Source organism: Erpetoichthys calabaricus, chromosome 12, assembly GCF_900747795.2.
Source record: "Erpetoichthys calabaricus chromosome 12, fErpCal1.3, whole genome shotgun sequence".
Taxonomy (NCBI): Eukaryota; Metazoa; Chordata; class Cladistia; order Polypteriformes; family Polypteridae; genus Erpetoichthys; species Erpetoichthys calabaricus.
The window spans coordinates 40,703,912-40,728,303 of NC_041405.2; the positions used below are offsets into that span (position 1 = coordinate 40,703,912).

A 24,392-nucleotide genomic window follows, 5' to 3' on the forward strand; every position below is an offset into this window, starting at 1 on the left:
TCAATCAACAGTAGAGTGGATGTGAACCTTCTGTCATCAAGGACCAAATTTAGAGCAGATAATTCACATGGAGGTTTCTGATGATGAACTCAGATTTTCTTGAATTAAAGTAGCTACTTCATGTAATAATTCTCTTTAACTTTTTCTTGTATTCGTATCCATCACAAATGCAAACAGTCATAACTTTGAACATGCTCCTAGTTGATCAAAAGGAATGTACAATGTTTCCTCAGTCACTAATCTTTCTCACCTTGGGACCTAGAGAGCCTGGAGGGCCAGGAAATCCATCTCTTCCTGGTCTTCCAACAGCTCCAGGTACACCTGGAACACCAGGAATTCCAGGAAGTCCTAAAGCATAAAAGACAATTAGTCAATAATAGACCTACAGTTTTGGAAGTTAATTTACAGTCACTCTTGCATTTGTTAATTTACCTTAAAACATTTCTCATTCAGAGGCTAAGTCTTACCTCTAATTAAACATTTTATGTTAAGGAATACTCTGTCCAAAAATAATATTTGTAATATGTTACTTACTCCTAAGTAGTTTGTAGTGGTGCTCATGAAAAAAAATGAAACTATGTTTTTGTTGAGAAATGACGTAAGCCAGATTCAAAACGAAATGGACCACGGACAATGATTTAAAAAAAATCAGTGGAAAAAAATTCTCACATACTGTAACTCATGTTGTGTAATCCACATGTCCATTAGCCATTCAAATTCTCAGAATGTGCAAAATACATGTATTTTATGCTAAAGTACTATTGATACTTACTTCCGTAAAACTCAGTGCAAAACATAAACAATAAAAAGGCACATTAAAGATCCACCTCTCCCCGTCATTTATTGGCCAAGAATCTTATCCACAGTTCAAAGCATAGTTTATGGGAATCTGTCTTTTTTTATTTACCTTTTATGTTAACTATGCTATATAACATAGAAATGCTGTATGCTGTGCTTGCTAACTTAGTCTTGGGAATGTAAAAAGAAAAAAAACTTTGTTTGCATGACTTCATATTTACTTTGTTTAGGGATCTAATCATTATTAATCTATTCTTTATTAACCTGGCTATGGAGTTCAGAGGGTGATGTTATCTGAGCATAACATAATATAACTTGCATTTGTGATGGCCACCATCTAGAGCTCCACCTCTTCCTGTATTGTATTTGTATCCACTGTTTTTTGTACTTGACCTTATGCTTTCATTTGTGAATTTACAAACATTGTGTTGTGATTGGTTACTGTTCTGTTTATTAGCTTTATGATCATTTTGCTTGTCTTTTGTTCTGTAGCTTGTCACCATTTCAAACCATTCAATTTGAATCTTCTCTATGTCTTTTCTTCACAACAACATGAGATTAAAATTTTTTCTCCATCTTTGCAAACTACACGTATTAAGTAACCTATATAAAAGAAAATTTTTGGGTGGAGCATTCCTTTAACTAAATGGTTATATTCTACCACCTTTTCTTGGTAGAGTCAGAAAAATCAGGAAAAAAACAAGAACACAGACACATTGAATCAGCTACCAAGACGTGTGGTAGATATTAAGACTCTAGGGACTTTCAAAACTAGACTTGATGTTTATTAGAAGAATTTAGTGGATAGGACTGGTGAGCTTTGTTGGGCTGAATGGCCTGTTCTCGTCTAGAGTGTTCTAATATATATGAATGTTTATTTAAAAAAATGAAATTAAGCCATGCCATGTTTTAAAACAGTTTTGGACAAATTCTTTAAGTGAGAATTTGATATTTCTCAATTTCAAATAATACAGAATATCAGTTAGTAATCCAGCCACAGGGTATGCACAAACCAGTGTGTTTCTTCATGCCGAAAGAGTTATAAAACAAGGTTTGAGATACTTGCACTTAAGCAAGGTAAGTCTACATTCTAGTAGTGTGGTATAGGTTGGTGGTTCCAACACTTGGTCTTGGGGAGTAGGGACCCACTGTTGCTGCAGTGTATTGTTCCAACCAACTTCTAACTCTTACCCTTATTAAGTGAGCTCTCCCAGTTTCTATGTTTTGGAGTCAATGTATAAATTACAAAACTAAGTTTGGTAAATTTTTTATGTACTAAGCAGTTAAATGGGAATAATGTGGTCATATTTTCATCCTGATTTTCATTCTGCTTTACCAGATGTTCTGGTTATTTAATCCATTGTTTACTAATTAGTGGGTCTGACGCTGAAGTAGTTTCACCAAGCAGCCTTTCATTATTCAGTGTTGTTTGTCCTGAAGTCTGCTCTGCCAGTTTTTAATGGTCACTATTGGGGTATAAGGGAGGAAATTACATTATATGAAATACTGTAATAAAAAAAGAGTTAAGAAATTTAAGGCTAAAGTGAAACATAATATTTCTAAATGTCTTATAAATTTAAAAATCACACTCCTGTGTTATTCTGCATGCAGAAAAAGAGAAATTAATAAAAGACCAGTTAATTAAATTATTAATTATTCAGTTTTTACACGGTTTACTCTTGAATAAAAGCACACTTGTTTCTTTGATTTGTTATAGACTCAAATCAAATGTATGTTTTTATTATATAATAGTAACAAAAATTGCAGCCCACCACTCAAAGCGCTACATTCAGGGAGGAACCGGAATTGAACCAGCAACATCTTCATTATGAAGCAGCAGTTCTTACCCCTGCATTAGCAAAGCAGGTATCTGTGTTTCTGCTGTGAAAGACGCAAACACACACATGCATGGAAACGTCTTTACTTCGTATCGATTGATATTTGGATTTCAGTCTTCACACATTACACACTTCACGTCAACATTTTGTCGTTATTACTATAACATGAAAATGTTTTCTGTTTTAGTTATGTGTTCAACATTTCTTGCCTTGCATTTCCTGTTATCCTACATTTACACAGATCGTTGTAGACACGGAACACACATGAAATGTATGTGTTCCAAATAACAATATATTATTTACCCTATTCAATTCAATGCACCTCATACACAGATAGAACAGACTTGAGCTGGGGGGACTAAAGCTGAGTTGGTGGGGATGGGATAGCATGCTGCTCGCTGTCTGTGCTGATCGACACATTTGCAAAACAAAAGATGCTGATGAGGAGGTGCAAGGAAATGTACGGTGGCCTGGGATTACAAATTTTTTTCATAGGCTTCAGGGATTCTAGTGTTAAATTAAGAAAATGAAAAACTTTTCAATCACTTTTGGTGATGATATCATCATACCTCCATCTGCGAGGAATCTTGGTGTTATTTTTGGTTCCCCCCTTTCTTATTCTACCTATATTAATTACAATAAGAAACACGCTTACTTTCACTTCAGTAACATATTCCTTATACACTCATACTTCTCCTTTTGTAATGTTTGTTGTAATTAATCTTTTATTATATCCCACATTGACCTCTGTTACTTTTTACTGGCAGGTGCCCCATCTAATTTGTTGTCTCAGCTCCAGTTGCTTCAAAACTTTGTTCTAAGAATTCTTATACAAACCTACAACAACGAGCACCATTGTCCACATCTTGCTCCGCCTTCACTGGCTTCCTGTGTCTTATATGACTAAATATTAAATTCTATTACCAACCTATAAATATTTATATGGCCTTGCACCAGATTACAGGTAAAATTCAATTACAATGAAATTTTCATTACAACAAAGTATTTTTATGGTCTCGACAGTTTCCCCATATGAAACGAGTCTATAGAAATCGCGTTACTACGAAATACATTCAGCAGATACTTTCATTACAACGAAGTGCCCAAAAGACCTTGAAATGCCTGAATGAATCATCCAGAGAGCAGTTAGTTTTGTGGTCACAACTCAGTTGTCAACAATGATCCAAAAACAGAAACATTGTAAATTTTTTTTCTTTCTTCAAACTTTGCTCATAATGCGTTTTGCTGTTTTTGTTTTCTGTGGTTTTCAGTGATATCTTTTGCGTATCGCTCGTCAACATTTGAAAAACATCCATTGGAATTCAACTAAATGTCACCCACCTATAGAAATGGCAGACACGAAAAAATAACAACAATTCGATTCAGGCAAAAAGAAAAAGATGTTGCCAGTGAATTCGGAATTTCGCCACCGACACCGTCAACTTTCTTGGAAGACTGATCAAAAAAAGAAGAAAAATCTCGAGGTGCAAAATGCTGCATTTGAAGACGCAGAAAAAGCAGTTTTTATGTGGTTACTATTAATGCGCCACTAATTCCAAAAAATGTGCGGTTTCTAAAATCTTTTGGGACCACCTCTAACTGGACAACGAATCGAAGAGCATCCCAAAATGCGAGCACTGCGTCTGTGGAAGACTGTTTATCTGTTGCCGGGGCAACAGCAGGCTCATAGCTCTACTGTGTCTCTCTGCCAAAGCAAACAGAAAAGATCTCGTTGGGTGAAGCAAGGAACATTGTAAGTGCAGGGAGCAGTATTACTTGGCCACTAACCTAGTCACAATCCTGTCTGACTGCTATGTCTGTGTATAGGAGGGTGGTAGATCACGCTACAATAAATAACCCTGCTGTTCCTGTTTCAAGCTGAATAAAGCTGGTTTTGCTAAAGTACTGAGACTCAGCCTCATGTTTTGGGGTACAAGACAGGGACATAGCGTGACCCTGATCTTTTAGGATTTGCTTCTGGGGCGTTTCGCTGCAGCGCTGTGAGTCTGCTGTTGCCCTGTCCTGGCAACAGACAAGCAATCTTCCGCAGATGCGGCAATTGCGCTTCGGGACGCACTTCGGCATGTCATCCTGTTGGGTGGGGGTGGGTCCCAAAATTATTCAGAAACCTCACAATATGAAGCAGAAAAGGATGATTCGAAATTTTCATTACAACAAAATATTTTTTAGGTCCCAGGCACTTCATTGTATTTTACCTGTTGTAAAAAGGCGCTATATATATGCCCGACCCGACACAGATTGGACACGGAGACACACGTATAAAATAAATAAATTTTTATTTTTCTTCAGCTGGAGGGCATGTCTTCCCAGTGTCCCCCAGCCACAACACAGTCCCAAGCACAATACAGCAATACCAAAAACGCTCTTTCTCTGTACCACCACTCCTCCCAAGCAACCTCGTCCTCCTCCACCCGACTCTGGCCACTGAGTGGTGGTTGCTGGCCCCTTTTATAGCCCGCCTGGAAGTGTTCCAGGTGCTTGATCACCTGTTTCCAGTTGCACTTCCGAGTGAGGCTGAAGACTCGTCCAGCTGGGCTCAGGGACCCATGCAGAGCTCCTTGGTGGCCACCCCAGATCCCAACAGGGCTGTGGAGAACTCCATCTCCCATGGAGCCCTGCGGGAAGCTGAGGCACCACCGTCAGCCAGGGAGGATGCCATCAAGCATCCTGGGGGAGGTATTGAGCAACCCATGGTTGCTCCCCCAGAACATATGTTGAAGGGGTGTCCCGGCCGGGCATGGGATGCGGCCTTCCGCCACACTGTATATCAGTAACTTTCTCCATCACTATATTTCTGTTTGGCCACTAAGATCCACCAATTCTGACAATCTCACTGTGTCCCAAACTAACCTGTGCTCCATGGGTGACAGAGCCTTCAGCTCTATTGCACTCAGACATTGGAAAAACCCTCCTTAATTAATAAGATTGGTGACTCAACTTAAAACACATTTGCAAAGGAAAGCATTTAACTTACCCTGACCTACTGACCCTACTTTCAATTTACCCCCTTTGTACAGATATTCTGGATCATTTGTGATGTATCACAAATTATGTTTTTTGTTCAGGATTTTCTTTTAGCATTTTATATATTTTGTGTTTTTATTGTGATTGTCTCCTCCTATTCTAATTCACAGGTTTGTGTTTCTTGTATTTATGTTTATTTAGTGCTTTTTATGGATATTATTTGTATCCAATGTTGTATGTGCCATGTTGTTCATTTTGAATTTCTATGAAGCACTTTGAGCATGGGAAAGGTGCTATATGAATAAAATATATTATTATTATTGGTAAGAAAAACAATGAAATTCAGTTAAAAGAAAATTTTTGCAGCTTAATGTGCTCATTCTTATCTGTGGGGTTGCTGTTACGTTAAGAGCAGCATAACATTGTGATTGATCATCCTCCAGGTCTACATACAAGTTATTTGGATTAACTTGAGTTCAGTATCCCTAAGCTCAGATCTGATTATCCTTCTAGGAGACTTTAATATTAATTATGACTCTTCCAGATCAACTGGTTTCCTTCCCTTCTCTTCCTTTTCCTTCTCTCTGTCTCCATCATCTCCTACTCATTCAGTCTTCAACTTGACCTCATTTTCACATGCAACCTTTCCTCTCCACCTTCCCCATCTATTAAACCTTTGCATATCTGAGATCATTTTTTGTTTCCTTTTATGCTGGTCTGACTTCTTTCTCTCCTCCACCAACACAATTGAAAGAAGTACCTCCTCTCTGTTTTCTACAACCTTTTCTAATTCTGTCCTATCTGCACTCCCTTCTCCTGATTACTTCAGCCAAATCTAGGTAGAATCTGCTACAGACACTCTCTTTTTTTTCCTAACTTTTTCTCTTGATGCCCACTGTCCTCTTGTCAGTCACCCTACTTGTGCCTCTCCTTCTCAGCCTTGGATATCTTTCATTCTTCATTCTGCTTTCAGGTAACTGTGCTTGGCTGAAAATGCTTGGCATAAGAAGACATTACCATCTGTCCTTCATAAGTATAGCTTCTCCTTCTCTTCCTTCTCTGCAGCTTTGCTACCTGCAAAGAAATTCTTCTTCTTTCAAGACTCAGTCACATCCTCTGGAAGAAATACTTGCCACCTCTTCTCTACCTTCAAGTTTCTGTTGTCTTCTTCTGTCCTTCTTCTCTTCCAGAGTCACCAATATCAAAAAACAGTTCATGACCCCAATAACATCCTCTGTCTCTCCTCTGTGTCTTTTTTGTCTTTCCTCCTTGTAAATGGCTCTGTAATTTCAGACCTACCAGCTGTACTCTGGACCCAATTCCTTCACACACACTACAGTCCATCTCTCCTTCCTTGATCCCCTACATCTCTTTTCTTTTCAATACCTCACTGACCTCTGGCCTCTTTCCTATTGATTTCACTAAGTCTTATGTGATCCCCATTCTCAAGAAAGTCTTTCACAAACCCATCTGCCATTGAGACCTACTGTCCTGTTTCCCTTCTGCCATTCCTGTCCAAGGTCATAGAACACATGGTCCATAAACAACTCTCATCATTTATCTCTGACAACAATCTACTAGATCCACTTCAGTCTGGATTACACAAGGGTCACTCTACTGAGACTGTATTGCTTTCAGTCACTAATGCTCTTAGACCTGCTCAAGCTACTTCTCCCTCCTCTGCCCTTATCCTCCTTGACCTTTCATCTGCCTTTGATATGATTAATCACTCTGATTTTCTGTTCCCTCAATAAACTTGGAATTAGCAGTTTTGCTTTGGACTGGTTCAAGTCCTACCTCTCAGGCCAATCCTTTTTTGCATCCTGGTCTAACTCCTTGTTTTCTCCACAAACATTTTCTACAGGTGTGGCTCAATGATCATTACTGGGTCCACTTTTCTTTTTCTGCTCATTTGTTCCTTAGGTAAAGTAATTTAATCTCATGGCTGCTCCTACCATCTCTATATTGATATTGCACGGATCACTCATCTCCTTCTTACAGTCCAAAGCACAAATCACCAGTTGTCTCTCTGCCACTTCATCATTGATGAATAATCACCATCTTAAACTTAACCTTTCAAAGTCAGATATTTTGTACTTACTCTTTGATTCTCCTTCCTCAGATGTATCCCTAAGCATCACCCTGAAAGATGTCATCCTTTCACCATCAGTCATGGTCAGGGATCTTGCAGTGATTTTGGACTCCTCGCTTTCATTCATCAAACTTATATCTTCAATGACCCAGTTCTGTTGATTCAGATGATTCAACCCTTCCTCAGTAATTTTGCCATGCAACTCCTTCATGAGAGATTGGTCCTCCCTTGGCTGGGCTATTGCAACTCTCTCCTGGTGGACTTCCTTCAGCTGCAATCAGACCTCTCCAACTGCTCCAGAATGCAGGTGCTCTACTGGTGTTCTCTGTTGCTCGCTTCACTCCTGCTACCCCTCTCCTTTGGTCTCTCAATTGGCTTCCTTTTGCTACAAGGAACCAGTTTGAAACCCTTGCTTTGACCACAGTTGTCTGAATGGTTCTGCTTTTCAATATCTCCAATTCATGATCTGTCCTTACATTCCCTGAAGAAGTCTCCAATATGCCTCTGCCTATCTGCTAACCATTCCTCCTCTTGCCAGGTGTGCTAAGACTCGACAATGCTTCTCTGTTCTTGCTCCAAAGCTGTGAAATGTTCTCCCCTTTTCTATTTGAGCGGCACCCAATTTATTTATGTTTAGTTGTCTTTTGAAAACATGTTTATATTAGATATTTTGGAACTGATTAGTTTCTCTCCTATATGGCAGCTGCTGTTGAAACAACAAAGAGTTTAGGATACTGCTTTTTGTAGTATTCTAGTTGTTCTAATTCCTTTGTGATAGTTTATGCTTTTCTCTGTTGATTTTGATGCTTCCACCTTCATTCTTGTATGTATTTCACTTGTTTTCTAAGTCACTTTGGATAAAGGCATCTGCTAAAAAATTAATACTAATAATATGTGACCCACCTATAATGTGCCAATATTAGTGATTGAAAGATGATGGTATAGGAAAATATAAAATATATTATATATATTCTGTGTTGAGATAATAAAAACAAGGCCTGAAACAAAGTAGGTAAGATGGGTACTAGGCTCAATGATAAAAATGATATGTTTTTAAACTTTATATTTTCTATGTTCTATGTTGAAGTATTCTATGTTTTCTCCTACCACAAATGCATGGTGTCACAGATCGTTTCTAACTACAAAAATACTGAATGTGAATCCCATGTCAGTAGGCTATTTAATACAGTGTACAATAAACAAAACACATAACAGGTCTCCACTGATAATATATGAGAATATTTGTATTTAAAGCATCACACCTTTAAATTACAACTTTAAATTTAACTTTAGTTGCAAATGTGTGTACACAAATGGAACAAAAGGAAATTGCCATACAAAAACTGAAGATTTGAAAATTGTAACAGTATGAGCATGTCAGTACATTGTTTTTATGACAAATTTATTGGTCTTTGCACTAGTTTAATAATTCCTGCATCCAGAAAGATAGAAATCTGAAAAATCATATTGTACATATAAGTATTATGAACTTCAATCTATACAACAAGAATCTAAGACATCAGATTTCCCTGATTAAAAGATATGAATGTACCTAAAATATTTAAAACATTTAATAATATGATTAGCATTTTTACAAGTCTGATTTTCATTTACCTTTAGGCCCAGGTGGTCCAGGAAATCCAATTCCAGGTATTCCAGGATCACCCTTTGCTCCAGGCTGGCCTGGGAATCCTTGTGAACCTGGCAAACCAGGGTCACCTTACAACAAATAAGAAGACACAGATAAGAAGATAATGAAAGAAAATGCATTACTTCGGAACAAGCCATTTTGCAGTACCTAAAGCAATGGAATACCCTGATTGATGTATTTACATTTGGTGTCATGACCATATCCCCTTAAAAAGACTGCAATTGTAAGCATATTCCTTAAGCCAAGTTACTCCAGCATTTGAAAGAATAATGAAGTCAGCTTCATTACATGTTCTTTTATACAATGTAAGTATACAGTACATCTTCAGTACTACATTTCTGAAAAGAATACAGTCTCCCTACATTTAACAGGAAACATACGAAAGAACAAAATGCACTAATGTATAATAAAAAAAATAAAATTTAACATAGGTTTCTATTCAAAAATACCTCCTATACTTAAACAGAAGGCAGAAATAGTTAATATGCAATATTTAAAGAAGAGAGTACACTCTATGGTCATAACTTATAAGTAAGACTGCAGGAACTAAGATAGCATTTAATAAAATCTGCATGACTGGCAGTCCTAAAAAACAAATTGAAAACAAGAATATACATAAACATGCTTCAGCTGCTTATTGCTTGACAATTTGTAGGTTTCTTTGCTATGTTACAGCATGAAGCTGAAAAATGGACCAGAGTGTCATTGCCAGAGCACAGGCTTGTGTAAAGACAAAACTGCAGTACTTTGTTAAAATAAAAGCATCCATATATAATATCACTTAAGGGATTAAAGCATAAAATACAATCAAAATAAGATATAAGAGACATGCTGCCTGCAACAGCTGAGGTGTTAAAAGTGATAGCCCAAGAACATTTATAACAACAGATTAAAACTAAGTTAGCCATATCTTGGAGTTCCCGATATCTGAATAAGTAAATCACAAACCCCGTCCTGTTTTCTATGCATTTGTGTTGCTTTTACAATCCCTATTATAAGTGTTTTGCAACATGAAAGTCTATAAAAAGTTTAACAGCCTATCAAACTATTAACTACTGCCTGCCAAATGTACTAGTTTGACAGAATATCTTCTAGCATTGAACTAGCAGGATACTACACTACCAATAATTTTGATCTCTGCTTAATCAACATACTTTGTTCAAATAACAATGCCTCCATCAGTGTTTTATTCTAAATGACAGATACCTGACAAATTATTAGTAGACTTTAAGTCTACTAATGCTTTAAAGATACTTTTAAGTCTCTTAATGCACTATGTTTCTGAACTACATGGTTTACTAGGAAATACAAAAAAGAAGGGAGGCAGTAATTGTTGTTTATTCTGGATCCTGGTCTGTGACACCAGCCATACATTTTTAATTAATTCTTAAACATTTTCAGAATTCTGAAGTACTAGGGTGTTGTACTTTGTTAGCCATTATGAATGTAGTGAGAAATCAAGTAAAATTACATCTTTTATTGGCTAACTAAATAAGATTACAACAGATTAGAAGATAAGAGTTGCAGTACTATAATGTGCCAAAGCTACACACTGCATTATCATATTACAACCAATATAATTATCTTGATTAATAATACTTCTTTGAAAATAAATAACTGTTACAGTTTTTTACTGAAAATAGTTCTTTGAGAAATACATTGCATATATGTTTACATAAAATGTACACAAATGAAATTAAAAATAAGAATAAAGACATTTTACTTACTTAATAAAGGAAAAAACAAATTTTATTGATATTTTCAGGAATGACAGACTATGTCACTTTATTGATATTTTTTAGGACAGACTATGTCAGACATCAGTGGTCATCATTACTCCAACTGCTGCTTCATTTTCAGTATGTAAAGAAAACGTAATGAAAAACTAAAGCTGACAATATCAGCCCAATTGCACTGTCATTAACCATAGTCATTGAAAAATAAAAAAAATAATGAAATCAAAGTATAAAGAAAGTTAATGTTTTTAGATCACAGAACCTATAGACACAGAATGTTACTTTTTATTTTTATGAGTTGCCATACCTGGAGGGCCTGAAAAACCTGGTTCTCCTGGTTCTCCTTTTAGACCAGGAAGACCTGGATCTACCATAGTCTTTCCTGGTTCACCTTTAGCACCTGTGAAGCAAACAGAGATTAACATTTAAAACAAGTTGCTTACTCAAAATATTAATACAACAGAAACTTTAAATATTAAGAAGAAACACAGATAACCTGTATTGTTCTGTAAAGTAGATGTTATCATTGTTCAACAAGTTCCCAAACATCAGGAAAAGAATGTTTGAAATGGCGGAGAACAACCAAATTCTTGGAACTGTCAGCATGTAACACATCATCTTATAGTCTCTATGATTAGATTAAATTAGATTAAATAGGCTGAAATCCAACAAATAACCAAGACAAGATAATATTTATGGTTAGTGAGTACATTTATAAACCCTTATAACATATTTTAGGATGTCACTGCACACTGGGGAAATTCAGAAGGACTAGAAAATGGCAAATATTATCGCATTATATAGAAAGGGTGACCAGGCAGATCCAAGCAACTATAGGCCAGTAAACTTAACATGCATCACAGGTAAATTAATGGAAGGAATTATTAAAAATAAGACGCACATGGTAAGAACAGGAGTTTTACTGAACAGTCAGCATGGGTTCAGAATAAGGAGGCCATGTTTTACTAACATGCTGGAATTCTATGAGGAAGTAACAAAAGGATATGATCAAAGTGGAGGTTATGATATTATTTATCTTGACTTTCAGAAAGCATTTGGTAAGGTGTCACATGAGAAGTCTGGCATCAAAGTAAAAGAACTGGGATTTCAGGGTGTTGTTTGTTGATAGCTGCAAAATTGTCTCAGACACAGGAAGCAGAGGGTTATGGTGCGAGGAATATTATCAGAATTGGTTGATGTTAAGAGTGGTGTCTATTTTTTAAATATATATATATAATATGGATAGGAATATAAATAACAAGCTAGCTAGAATCTGCTGAATCACTGCAGAAGAACTTGGGCAGATGCATTTTAATAAAAGTAAATGTAGTTTACTTTTACATGTAGTAAGTAAAAATGTTATATTTAGGGAGGTTTAAAAATTGAAAGTACATCTTATAAGATGGATTTAGGAGTCGTAATGGGCTTTTCTTTGCTTTTGGTCGCACCTTCTGGTTGTACTTTACACAAAGTGTCCTTGGATGTGAACAAAGGTATGCCTGTTGAGTCAATGTGATCAGTATGTGACTATCATTAGCAAGGAGAACGCATGGTTTATATATGATCATTATCTCTTGCCCCTTTCCTCTTTGTCCCTCAGGAAGGTTAAACTAATTTTAACTTCATCCAAACTCCAACATAGACAAATATTCCACCTTTTCATTCTAGCAAAGTTGCCCTCTGAAAATGAGGGATTGCTTTAGCCTCTGTTGTGATTATTCCCTGTCAGCTATGGATTTACGCTATGGGCAGCCAAATTATCACCAGGTCAAGCTGTAACGTAGTGAGAGAAGAGCAATTAATTTAGCTGTTGCAGGGTTTTATAGGGAGGAATAGAGGTTGTGTTATTGGCTTCTTGGGTGCACATAAACCCATCATCCTGGTTGACCACTGGGGCAAAGTTCTGTCTATTAGTGTTACTTATACTGGATTTATGGTCCTTTGTTCAGAATTTGAGTCTATTTTGCGCTTTACAGAGAGGTTTCCCTGGCCGTTACATGATCTGGAATCGATTGTCTGATCAAATAAAGCTGCAGATGGTGCGTTTCAAAGGGAGGCCCAGTCAGACAAACTGAGACTTTTAGCTGGTGATAAGAGTGTCTGACAACAGTTTTCTAAGCCAAGACTCAGGTTCTAATCTGGTAAAACCTGGCGTCTGTACTTGTGCTGTTACTTAGAATCAGATTGGGGGAGGGGTGAAGTTAGAGCACGTGAGCTTTTTCAGTACAGCAGGAACAATGCACATGTTGATCTTTTTTTTCTTTCAGTACATGTGCCTTCCCTGTTAATTTATATATCTCTGCCTGTCTGTCTCTCTATTACGCAGTGCTCTGTCTGTCTGTGTGTTATGGATCTTAAAAATAACAGTTATAAGGACAGTTGTTCATGTTAATTGCAGTCTCAATTGTTAAAAAAATATTTTAAAAGAAGCATCCCACATGAACATATAACGATATCATTAACTGACAGTGCATACCAATTTATAAATTTTATGTCCATTTGAGATTAAAAAGAAAAAAAAGTAACACTTTATCCTCAGTGGGGAATCAAACTCATGTCTGTGAGGCACAGCAAAGCTCCTGCGATCTGAGAAGCAAATCTTATCGCACTATGCCACGAAAACCATTGTGTCATTGTTGAACCTTTTGTGAAAGTGTTTATTTGATATTTGGAACTCAGGCTTTACACATTCTATAGTTTATGCCTACATTTTGTAACATTTATTACTAAAGTATGAAAAAGTTTCTGTTTTAACAATGTGTTTACACAGATTACTGTAGAAACGGAACACACATGAAATGCGTGCGTTCCAAATAATGATCTATTATTTCCACTCTAAAACTCCACTTCACTCCCAGATAATCAATCAAGGCATGAGCTGGGAGAAGTTCGTGCACGTTCTAAGTAGGAGGGGGGATGGAATAGCCGGCTGCTGGCAGCTTGTCTTTATCAGCACATTTAGAGGACAAAAGACGCTGGCGGAGAGGTGTGAACGGATTTAAGAAGCGATTTAAGATGGGCCGGATCTACGAGTTTTGTCCTAGGCTCTGGTAATTCTAGTGTTAATGAACCCAGATATGCCAGAGCCAACAGTAGCCTGCATGAGCGTCTACTGGAGGTCATAGCATGGAACTGTGAATTTTGACCTTCTTTTGTTTGATTTCCTTTACAATATTTATTAGAATCAGTGCTATTAAATGTGGTTCTCAGAAAAGAAACAAAACCTTTTATACAGTAATCCCTCGCTATATCGCACTTCGCCTTTCGCGGCTTCACTCCATCGCGGATTTTATATGTAAGCATATTTAAATATATATCGCGGATTTTTCGCTGCTTCGCGGGTTTCTGAGGACAATGGGTCTTTTAATTTCTGGTACATGCTTCCTCAGTTGGTTTGCCCAGTTGATTTCATACAAGGGACGCTATTGGCAGATGGCTGAGAAGCTACCCAACTTACTTTTCTTTCTCTCTCTCTTGCGCTGACTATCTGTGATCCTGACGTAGGGGGTGTGAGCAGGGGTACTGTTCGCACACCTAGACGATACAGACGCTCGTCTAAAAATGCTGAAAGATTATCTTCACGTTGCTACCTTCTGTGTGCAGCTTTTAAGTATGCTGCACGGTGCTTCGCATACTTAAAAGCTCAAAGGGCACGTATTGATTTTTTTATCTGTCTCTCTCTATCTCTCTCTCTCTCTCTGCTCCTGACGGAGGGGGTGTGAGCTGCCGCCTTCAACAGCTTTGTACCGCAGTGCTTCGCATACTTACAAGCCAAACAGCCCTATTGATTTGTTTGCTCCTTTGAAGAGGAAGATATGTTTGCATTCTTTTAATTGTGAGACTGAACTGTCATCTCTGTCTTGTCATGGAGCACAGTTTAAACTTTTGAAAAAGAGAAAAATGTTTGTTTGCAGTGTTTGAATAACGTTCCTGTCTCTCTACAACCTCCTGTGTTTCTGCGCAAATCTGTGACCCAAGCATGATAATATAAAAATAACCATATAAACATATGGTTTCTACTTCGCGGATTTTCTTATTTCGCGGGTGGCTCTAGAACGCAACCCCCGTGATGGAGGAGGAATTACTGTATATTGTCTTTTGTATTCCCACAATATGTACTGCATATAGACTGTATACAGATTCTATATATATGTGTGTAAAACTGTGCTACTTACCAATTGAAAATGCGAGATATATGTTTTATTCCTCATAAGCAATCTGTTTTAGCCACAAACACATTTCTTTGTTGAAACTAGTGCAAAGTATTTTTATTTCATTCTTTTTTAGAAAGTAAAATTCTTTAGAAAGTTTACTTTGTACTTTAGCTTAATCTGGTTAACATCTAGTCAGGCTTATGTGTCTGAATTTTGTCCTCTTAATTCAGAACCTGATCTGCATTCTAATAAGCAGAAACACAAAGTACATTGTGGAATTTTAGCAACATATCTGAATTTAATTGGTATGCATTTACACATTTATCAAAAATACCTTAAAATGAAGTTTTTCAATGTATACATAATTTTCTACATTATGCATTAAAATGCCCACCTGGAGCTCCAGGAGCACCAGTACGACCAGATACTCCTTGAACACCCTTCTCTCCTGGAGGACCTTGAGGACCAAATCCTGGGGGACCAGATGGACCCCTATCACCGGGTAAACCTGGAGGTCCTGGATCACCTGGTGGTCCTCTTTCTCCTTTATATGCAGCGGAGCCCTGCAAGCAAAAAATATAAAAAACATAAAAATTGACATTGTGTAATTACTTTTCTTTTTTAGCGATATATAACTCTAAGTACAGGCACCATCACATTACTATCTGATAGTGTGAAATAATTTTTTTCTTGTTTTAAAGACCATTTTATCATGCATCCTCAAACACTCTGCAAATAAGCACTGTCTCTGCCTGTTTTATTAGATTTTAAAAACCAAAACCATATGTCTGATGTACTTATTGAAACTATACTAACCTAAACACAAATGACTTTCACTAATAGGAATAATTATTTCAAAGTGAAGAACACATTTGTTTAACTCACTTGGGGTTAATAACACTGTATTGGACTTATCACTTTTTTATTAATTTTAATTAATTAAAAGCAAATAGCAATAAATACAATCAAATCAAACTTAACGAAACTAAAATTCAAAATTCAACCCCCACCCTAAAGAAAGAAAGAGAGGACACCGAGGCCGTCAAAGCAAATCTTTGAAACAGCAAGGAATGAAGAGTATCCTTTCCCTGATATAGAAAATTATTCTAAAAAGTTATTGATTAGATCCTGCTACATTTAATATTTTTATTTTATTAATTTTCATTGTAATCATTCCATACAAACAGATCAATTTATAACCCAACAAATTTGAAAACAAATCAAACCCCACCCCTGAGAAGGAGAGCTTAGCTAAAGGAGAATTTCTTTAAGCTTTTTAATAAGGCAACATTAGACAAAAGAAGGGGAGAAGTAAATATCTATATAAATAAGAGATGGAGAAGGGAGTTAAATGCAATAATAGTTAATTCTCTTATTCTAAGATCCTGCTACATTTAAAAAAGTTTTCAACGAAGATCCTCCAAGTGAGAATTAGATATTTGTCAATTTCAGACAGTACAGAATATCAGTTACCCACTGATTTAAAGGTGGTGGTTTGGGACTCTTCCAGTTGAGCAAGATAAGTCTACAGTTGTGATTTGATTGTCTTTAAGCCCATATGGGAGTACACTAAACACAGCTTTCAATGGGTTAGGAATAATTGTGATCTGCACTTGCATTCTGAAGTGATGTGGTGGTGTCTTTTGTTAACTCATTTTTTAAATGAATCATTGCAGGCATTGTGGTGCACATGCATAGCATCTTGTAAGGCATGTATAAAATGTGATTACTGGCTGGAGCACTGCTTGCTTTTTCCCTTTCTATACTAATAAAAGGCAAAGCCCTCACTGACTCACTCACTCACTCACTGACTGACTGACTGACTCACTCATCACTAATTGTCCAACTTCCCATGTAGGTGGAAGGCTGAAACTTGGCAGGCTCATTCCTTACAGCTTACTTACAAAAGTTAGGCAGGTTTCATTTCGAAATTCTACGCGTAACGGTCATAACTGGAACCTCTTTTTTGTCCATATACTGTAATAGACTGCGGCTTGATGGCCGTGGGAGGCGGAGTTGCGTATCGCGTCATCACGCCTCCCACATAATCACGTGAACTGACTGTGAAGGCAGTACATAGAAAACAAGGAAGAGCCCCAAAGAGTGCTGAAGAAAACATTCATTACACAATTGAGAAGGCAGCGAAACAATAAGAAGCGAGCGAGTGACGCATACAAGCATATTCATAAGTGCAGCTACTGCGGAAACAAAGCACGATGTAAACCGTAAGTTTATAGAAACGCTCCCGCTGCCGTTTGCAATACCATATTCGCGACATACAAGTTTAATGAGAAGACACGAGGTATAAACGAGACTTTGGATCACTTTGTAACGGAGTTAAAATTGCTGTAGCGAGAAACTTTTAAGTGCCGGGTCTTAGCTAACATTAAATAAAGCCGTAGACATCGCAAAATCACACAAGAGAGCGGCTCACGTGAACTGACTGAGCGCAGCACGAGTGATCACTTCGATGAATCAAACCTGTTCAAAAAACACATTACACAATTGATAATGTAGGAAAAGAATATGAAGCGACTGACGCATACAGACATTTTCACGAGTGCAGGTACTTCGGAAACAAAGTACCGTGTACACCTAAAGTTTAAATTAAGTTCATAGACCTACAAAAGGTTGCCATTGATTTGAGGTAAGATTGCTTTTCTCCTGTACAACTATACGTTGCATTCTCAACAGTAAGCTTGCACGGCTTGGTCATATTACAACCGGAGTGCTGAACTGACAACGTGGTATACAAAGAGAACTATAACAATCGTAATTAACGAACAATAAAACAGCGGAGAACCTGTGGATTAAATAAAAAGGCTGCTTCCTAGGCGAAGCAAGGAAAAAGGATGACCTTATATGGCGTTCGTTTATAAAACAGCGGAGAACCTGTGTAAAGGCTGCTTCACAAAAAAAAACAGGCAGTCAGCTAAAGAAGGGAATCAATAAATAACTATAATCGCAATAAACGAACAAAAAATAGCGGAGAATCCGCGGATTACATAAAGGAAATGGGCACCTGAACAGAAAAGTGAGTCTCAAATAGCTACACAATAACTATAACAATCCTAATAAACGAACAATAAAACAATACAGAACCGCTAAGCAAGGAGAAAGGACGGCCTTATATGGCGTTCGTTTATAAAACAGCGGAGAGGCTTTGTAAAGGCAGCTTCACAAAAAAAACAGATCCTTAACAAATTGTTATTGGTATATTTTCCCTCAATTTAAAAAGGTTTTCTTTTCTTCTTAATAAAAATTTAAAAGCAGTACTTCGCCGCTGCGAATATATATATATATATGTAGATATGTATATATATATATATATGTGAATGTATGTATGTATATATGTATGTCTATATATATATATATATATATATATATATATATATATATATATATATATGTAGATATGTATATATATGTGTATATATATGTAGATATGTAAATATGTATATGTATATATATGTGTCTGTATGTGTATATATGTATATATATATATATATATATATGTGTGTATGTATGTATGTACGTGTGTATATATATATATATATATATATATATATATATATATATATATATATGTATGTGTATGTATGTATGTGTATATGTATATATGTATATGTGTGTGTGTATGTATGTGTGTATATATATGTGTATATATATATATATATATATATATATATACAGTAATCCCTCACTATATCGCGCTTCGCCTTTCGCGGCTTCACTCCATCGCGGATTTTATATGTAAGCATATTTAAATATATATCGCGGATTTTTTGCTGGTTCGCGGATTTCTGCGGACAATGGATCTTTTAATTTCTTGTACATGCTTCCTCAGTTGGTTTGCCCAGTTGATTTCATACAAGGGACGCTATTGGCAGATGGCTGAGAAGCTACCCAACTTAATTTTCACACCTGATCTGACGCTGTTCGTTTTCAAATAATATTGCATTAGTGCGATGAAGTTTTCACATATATTGTCTCTTTCAGGTGTGTAATAGAAACCACAGCATAGAGAGAAGTGAGTACATTGCTTCTTACAGGAAAAGGTGATGGAAAAAGTGCATTGGTACGAGAATGCAGTCATGAGTATACTGCAGTGTTTATGTGAAAACAGCATAAATAATGTGAAATCACTCTCTCCTCTGCATGTCCTGGAGTACAAAAGAAACAGCATACAGCAACATGTGGGGACTGGTAGGAACACTCAATAACACTGAATAAAAAGAAAATCAAGTGGCGGTGAGATACGAAGGAAGGCAGCTTAGTATGCATCGACTGCAAGAATGAAAAGTGAATTAAAAAAAAAAAAAAAAGCTAACCTTTACCAGTATCATAAGTTACACCGGCTGTTACAGACTGAAATGAAATTTATGTTGTTATTCTAAAATTGTAAGAATAAGAGCAGTTTATTTCTCGAAGTGGAGCCGTGCAGGATCGAACTCGACACCCTCTGATTACCAGTCAGGAGCTGATACCATTACGCCACCGCGGCAGTTGTAGTAAGAGTGTCAATGTGGCATGCTAACGCGGCTTTTTTTTTTGTGCAGTTATATTTTTGAAGAAAAGCGCACGTGTTCTCTTATTTGTACCTTTTGTGAAAGTGTTTCTTTGATATATGGACTTCAGGCTTCATACGTTATATAGTTTATGCCTACATTTTGTCATTTACTATTAGAATATGAAAAATGTTTCTGTTTTAAAAATGTGTTTGCACAGACGACTATACTGTAGAAACGGAACACACATGAAATGTGTGTATTCCAAATAACGCTCGAATTGTTTCCACTGTAAAACTCCACTTCAATCCCAAATAATCAAATCAAGGCAAGGCATAAGCTAGGAGTTCATTCTAAGTCGGTGGGGGGATGGAATAGCTGGCTGCTAGTAGCTTTTGTTTATCAGCACATTTAGATGACAAAAGACTCTGGCGGAGATGTGCAAATGGCTTTAAGACGCGATTTAAGGTGGGACGGATTTACGAGTTTTTTCGTAGGCTCTGGTAATTCTAGTGTTAAAAGCTCAAAGGGCACGTATTGATTTTTCACTGTTTGTTTTTCTCTGTCTCTCTCTCTCTCTCTGCTCCTGACAGAGGGGGTGTGAGCTGCCGCCTTCAACAGCGTTGTGCCGCGGTGCTTCGCATACTTAAAAGCCAAAAGAGCCCTATTGATTTGTTTGCTTTTGTCTCTCTCTCTCTCTCTGACATGCTCTGCTCCTGACTCGCACTCCTTTGAAGAGGAAGATATGTTTGCATTCTGTTAATTGTGAGACGGAACTGTCATTTCTGTCTTGTCATGCAGCACTGTTTAAACTTTTGAAAAAGAGACAAATGTTTGTTTGCAGTGTTTGAATAACGTTCCTGTCTCTCTACAACCTCCTGTGTTTCTGCGCAAATCTGTGACCCAAGCACGACAATATAAAAATAACCATATAAACATATGGTTTCTACTTCGCGGATTTTCTTATTTCGCGGGTGGCTCTAGAACGCAACCCCTGCGATGGAGGAGGGATTACTGTATATATGTATATATATGTGGATGTGTATATGTATATATACAGTATATATGTAGATATGTGTATGTGTAGATATGTATATATATATGTATATGTATATATATGTTTACATAACCTCTTTAACACACTACTTCTCCGCTGTGAAGCGCGGGTATTTTGCTAGTCTTTAATATATGTATCAACTTATTTTTGTGTGTTCAGGATTAGCAGTGAGTACAGCTGTGCAGCAGTTGACTTGCATCTTGCTGGTGCATGTGTGATCAAAGCAGGGATATTTATCTGTCTGTTACAGTGGCAAGATTTTGTTTTTGAAAGAAGAGGACCAGGGGAAAGGATATAATCAAAACTTGACATACATCTTCATATACAATGGATCTTTACCTTTATTTTTATAATCAAAAAATTCCATCATTTTAAATATATTAATTTACAGTATATTCTACTACTTATTAAACTTTTTAAAGGATTTGCAATCCAGCTAGCATAATACATTTTGCCTGATTCTGACTGTTTTCTGGCACTATCAGCAATGATCTGGCCTGAATGCAGGTTAGAAAAGTCTGGCTAATCTGTGACCCAACCATGGCATGTTACATCAGGGCCAAATCCCAAATAACAACAGTGTGCTGATTACAGCATAGATATGGTCTGTCACATTTGGGCCAAGTTCATTTTAGAAAAGGAGGTTTCTTATAGTTTGCAGCAAAACTTCGGTATACCACATATGAACCAAATCTCAAGTATAAGCACATTGGCTCACTTGTCAGAAAGTCCAGAATAGACAATGCCCAACTAGTCACCCAGTAAAATATAAACTGCTCAAAAAAATTAAAGGACCCACTGCACCAGCATAGGGTCTGACAATAGGTCCAAGGATTTCGTCCTGATACCTAATGGCAGTCAAGGTGCCGTTGTCTAGCCTGTAGAGGTCTGTGCGTCCCTCCATGATTATGCCTCCCCAGACTATCACTGACTCATCACAAAGCCGGTCATGCTGAACGATGTTACAGGCAGCATAACATTCTCCATGGCTTCTCCAGACCCTTTCATGTCTGTCACATGTGCTATGGGTGAACCTGCTCTCATCTGTGAAAAGCATAGGGTGCCAGTGGTGGACTTGCCAATTTGGGTATTCTGTGTCAAATGCCAATCGAGCTCCACGGTGCCGGGCAGTGAGCACAGGGCACACTAGAGGACATTGGGCCCTCAGGCCACCTCATGAAGCCTGTTTCTGATATTTTTGGTCAGAGACATTCACACTAGTGGCCTGCTGAAGGTCATTTTGTAGATCTCTGGCAGTGCTCATGCTATTCCTCCTTGCCTAAAGGACCAGATATCGGTCGTGCTGATGGGTTAAGGACCTTCTATGGCCCTGTCCAGATCACCTACAGTAACTGCCTGTTTCCTAGAATCTCCTCCATGCCATTGAGACTGTGCTGGGAGACATAGAAAACCTTCTGGTAATGGCACATATTGATGTGCCATCCTGGAGAAGCTGGACAACCTGTGCAAGCTCTTTAGGGTTCAGGTATCGTCTCATGCTACCAGTAGTGACACTGACTGTAGCCAAATGCAAAACTAGTGAAAAAACAGCCAGAAAAGATGAGGAGGGAAAAATGTCAGCGGCCTCCACTTGTTAAACCATTCCTGTTTTGGGGGTCGTCTCATTGTTGTTAATTTCATTAACATCAATGCAGCTGAAACAAACCCCATCTGCTACTTAACTGACCAGATCAATATCCCAGACATTTCATTGACTTGATGCTATACACTGATTAAAAAGTGTTCCTTTAATTTTTGAGCAGTATATTTATGCTGTATCTGGGCAGACTCTCCATGTCCTATCTTAACTACTTGGGCTGTACTATTTTTGCTGCCAAAGTAAATCCCTATAGAAAAATTCTTATGTAGCTGAATATAATTACATCAAAAAAAAGAAAACCATGATAATATTACAATTATTCTTAATTCAACTACTTAATTGAATAATAGTTAAAATGATCAATTGTAAAAAGCCCTTTGAATAGTATAATAATTAAAATTACAATGAGAATATACTCTGCGTAATATTTATGTTGTGGACAGTTTTCATTCAATACTGCATTGTTCTTGGAACAACACCTTCTACCTTAAGGCATAATTAGTCCAGGCAGTTTTTCCCTTGTTCGCCTAAAAGCTGGCAAAATTAGAATGGTAGACAGCAAAACACTTAATGAATGACAATTAGAAATATCGTGACTACTTTGACTGCAAGTCAGGTTTTAGTTCACTGATTTACAGATGCATAAATTTCCAAGACACCTAGCGTATTCTTCCCCTTGAACAAATATGATGTGATAAATCACATGAACTTTGTTTCTGGCAAAAATGAAGTTTGCTTCTTTTGGTTTTGTGTTGTTTAGCAACTAAAAAACAATGTTTTTTTGTAAATATTCAAGGGTCAATCATCCCCATTGTAAGAATTATGTTTTCAAATTAGGCGGTAGTACACATTTTACACTAATTGCCTGCTAACATTGTGCATGAAAGCACAATAAAAGCCTGTCATATGCAGGGTCCTGTATTATGTTATGTTTCATTATGTCTGCGTTAATTTAACATATGAACTATTAATCACAAAAGAAATCATGATTATGAAATGTCATAAGTGACAAAAATGTATGATATTCATGATATTCAACCTGGGCGGCACGGTGGCGCAGTGGGTAGTGCTGCTGCCTTGCAGTTGGGAGACCTGGGGACCCGGGTTCGCTTCCCGGGCCCTCCCTGCGTGGAGTTTGCATGTTCTTCCCGTGTCTGTGTGGGTTTCCTCCGGGCACTCCGGTTTCCTCCCACAGTCCAAAGACATGCTGGTTAGGTGGATTGGTGATTCTAAATTGGCCCTAGTGTGTGCTTGGTGTGTGGGTGTGTTTGTGTGTGTCCTGCGGTGGGTTGGCACCCTGCCAGGGATTGGTTCCTGCCTTGTGCCCTGTGTTGGCTGGGATTGGCTCCAGCAGACCCCCGTGACCCTGTGTTCGGATTCAGCGGGTTAGAAAATGGATGGATGGATGATATTCAACCTTGCCTACTCAGGAGCCAATACATGGTATTGTGAGTAATGGCACGGTATTGTAATCCAGTTGTACAGGAAGATATGCCCTATGCAGTATAATTTATTGATTCTTGATTTGACTGATGGCAACTGAGTTGTCATGGTTACTGGGTTTATGCAAAATGTGATCAATGTGTCCATGTCTCAGGTTCTTGAGCATACATCTCTGCTGGAAGAGATCAGAATGGACAGAGAAAAGGGAATTTAGTGTGAATAAGGCCATTTTGTTGATACAGGAACCCAAGTAGCCCTGATTCCTACAGGTGGGAAATAGCCCCAGAGGGTCACAAGAGGCATAGAGGCAGGAAAGTGCCCCTCTTTAGCCCACAGGGAATCACAGAGAGCCACTGCGTTGCCACCCTACTTGGGTAGTCGGCAATATCTGCTACACCTGCCTGTCAAAACAGAAATGACCCTTTCAGAAGGGCAACATGGTCACAAGGATTGAAATCGCCCTACTCCCAAGGCGAGGACCACCTTACAAGGAAAGCTGGAGGACAAGAAACAAATAATAAGGTAAGGCT

At 37.6% G+C, this 24,392-nt stretch overlaps 1 protein-coding gene across 1 annotated transcript in view; it reads right to left on the minus strand.

Moving 5' to 3' along the window:
- The window catches only part of col4a5 (collagen, type IV, alpha 5 (Alport syndrome)), a 456,319-nt gene that overhangs the window by 192,745 nt on the left and 239,182 nt on the right, over positions 1-24,392 (minus strand). The window contains exons 26-29 of the mRNA XM_028815432.2: positions 15,649-15,817; positions 11,408-11,500; positions 9,328-9,432; positions 251-348 (exon numbers count right to left, since the gene is read on the minus strand). Coding sequence (XP_028671265.2) covers positions 251-348; positions 9,328-9,432; positions 11,408-11,500; positions 15,649-15,817 — 465 coding nt within the window. The remainder of the gene's footprint in view (positions 1-250; positions 349-9,327; positions 9,433-11,407; positions 11,501-15,648; positions 15,818-24,392) is intronic.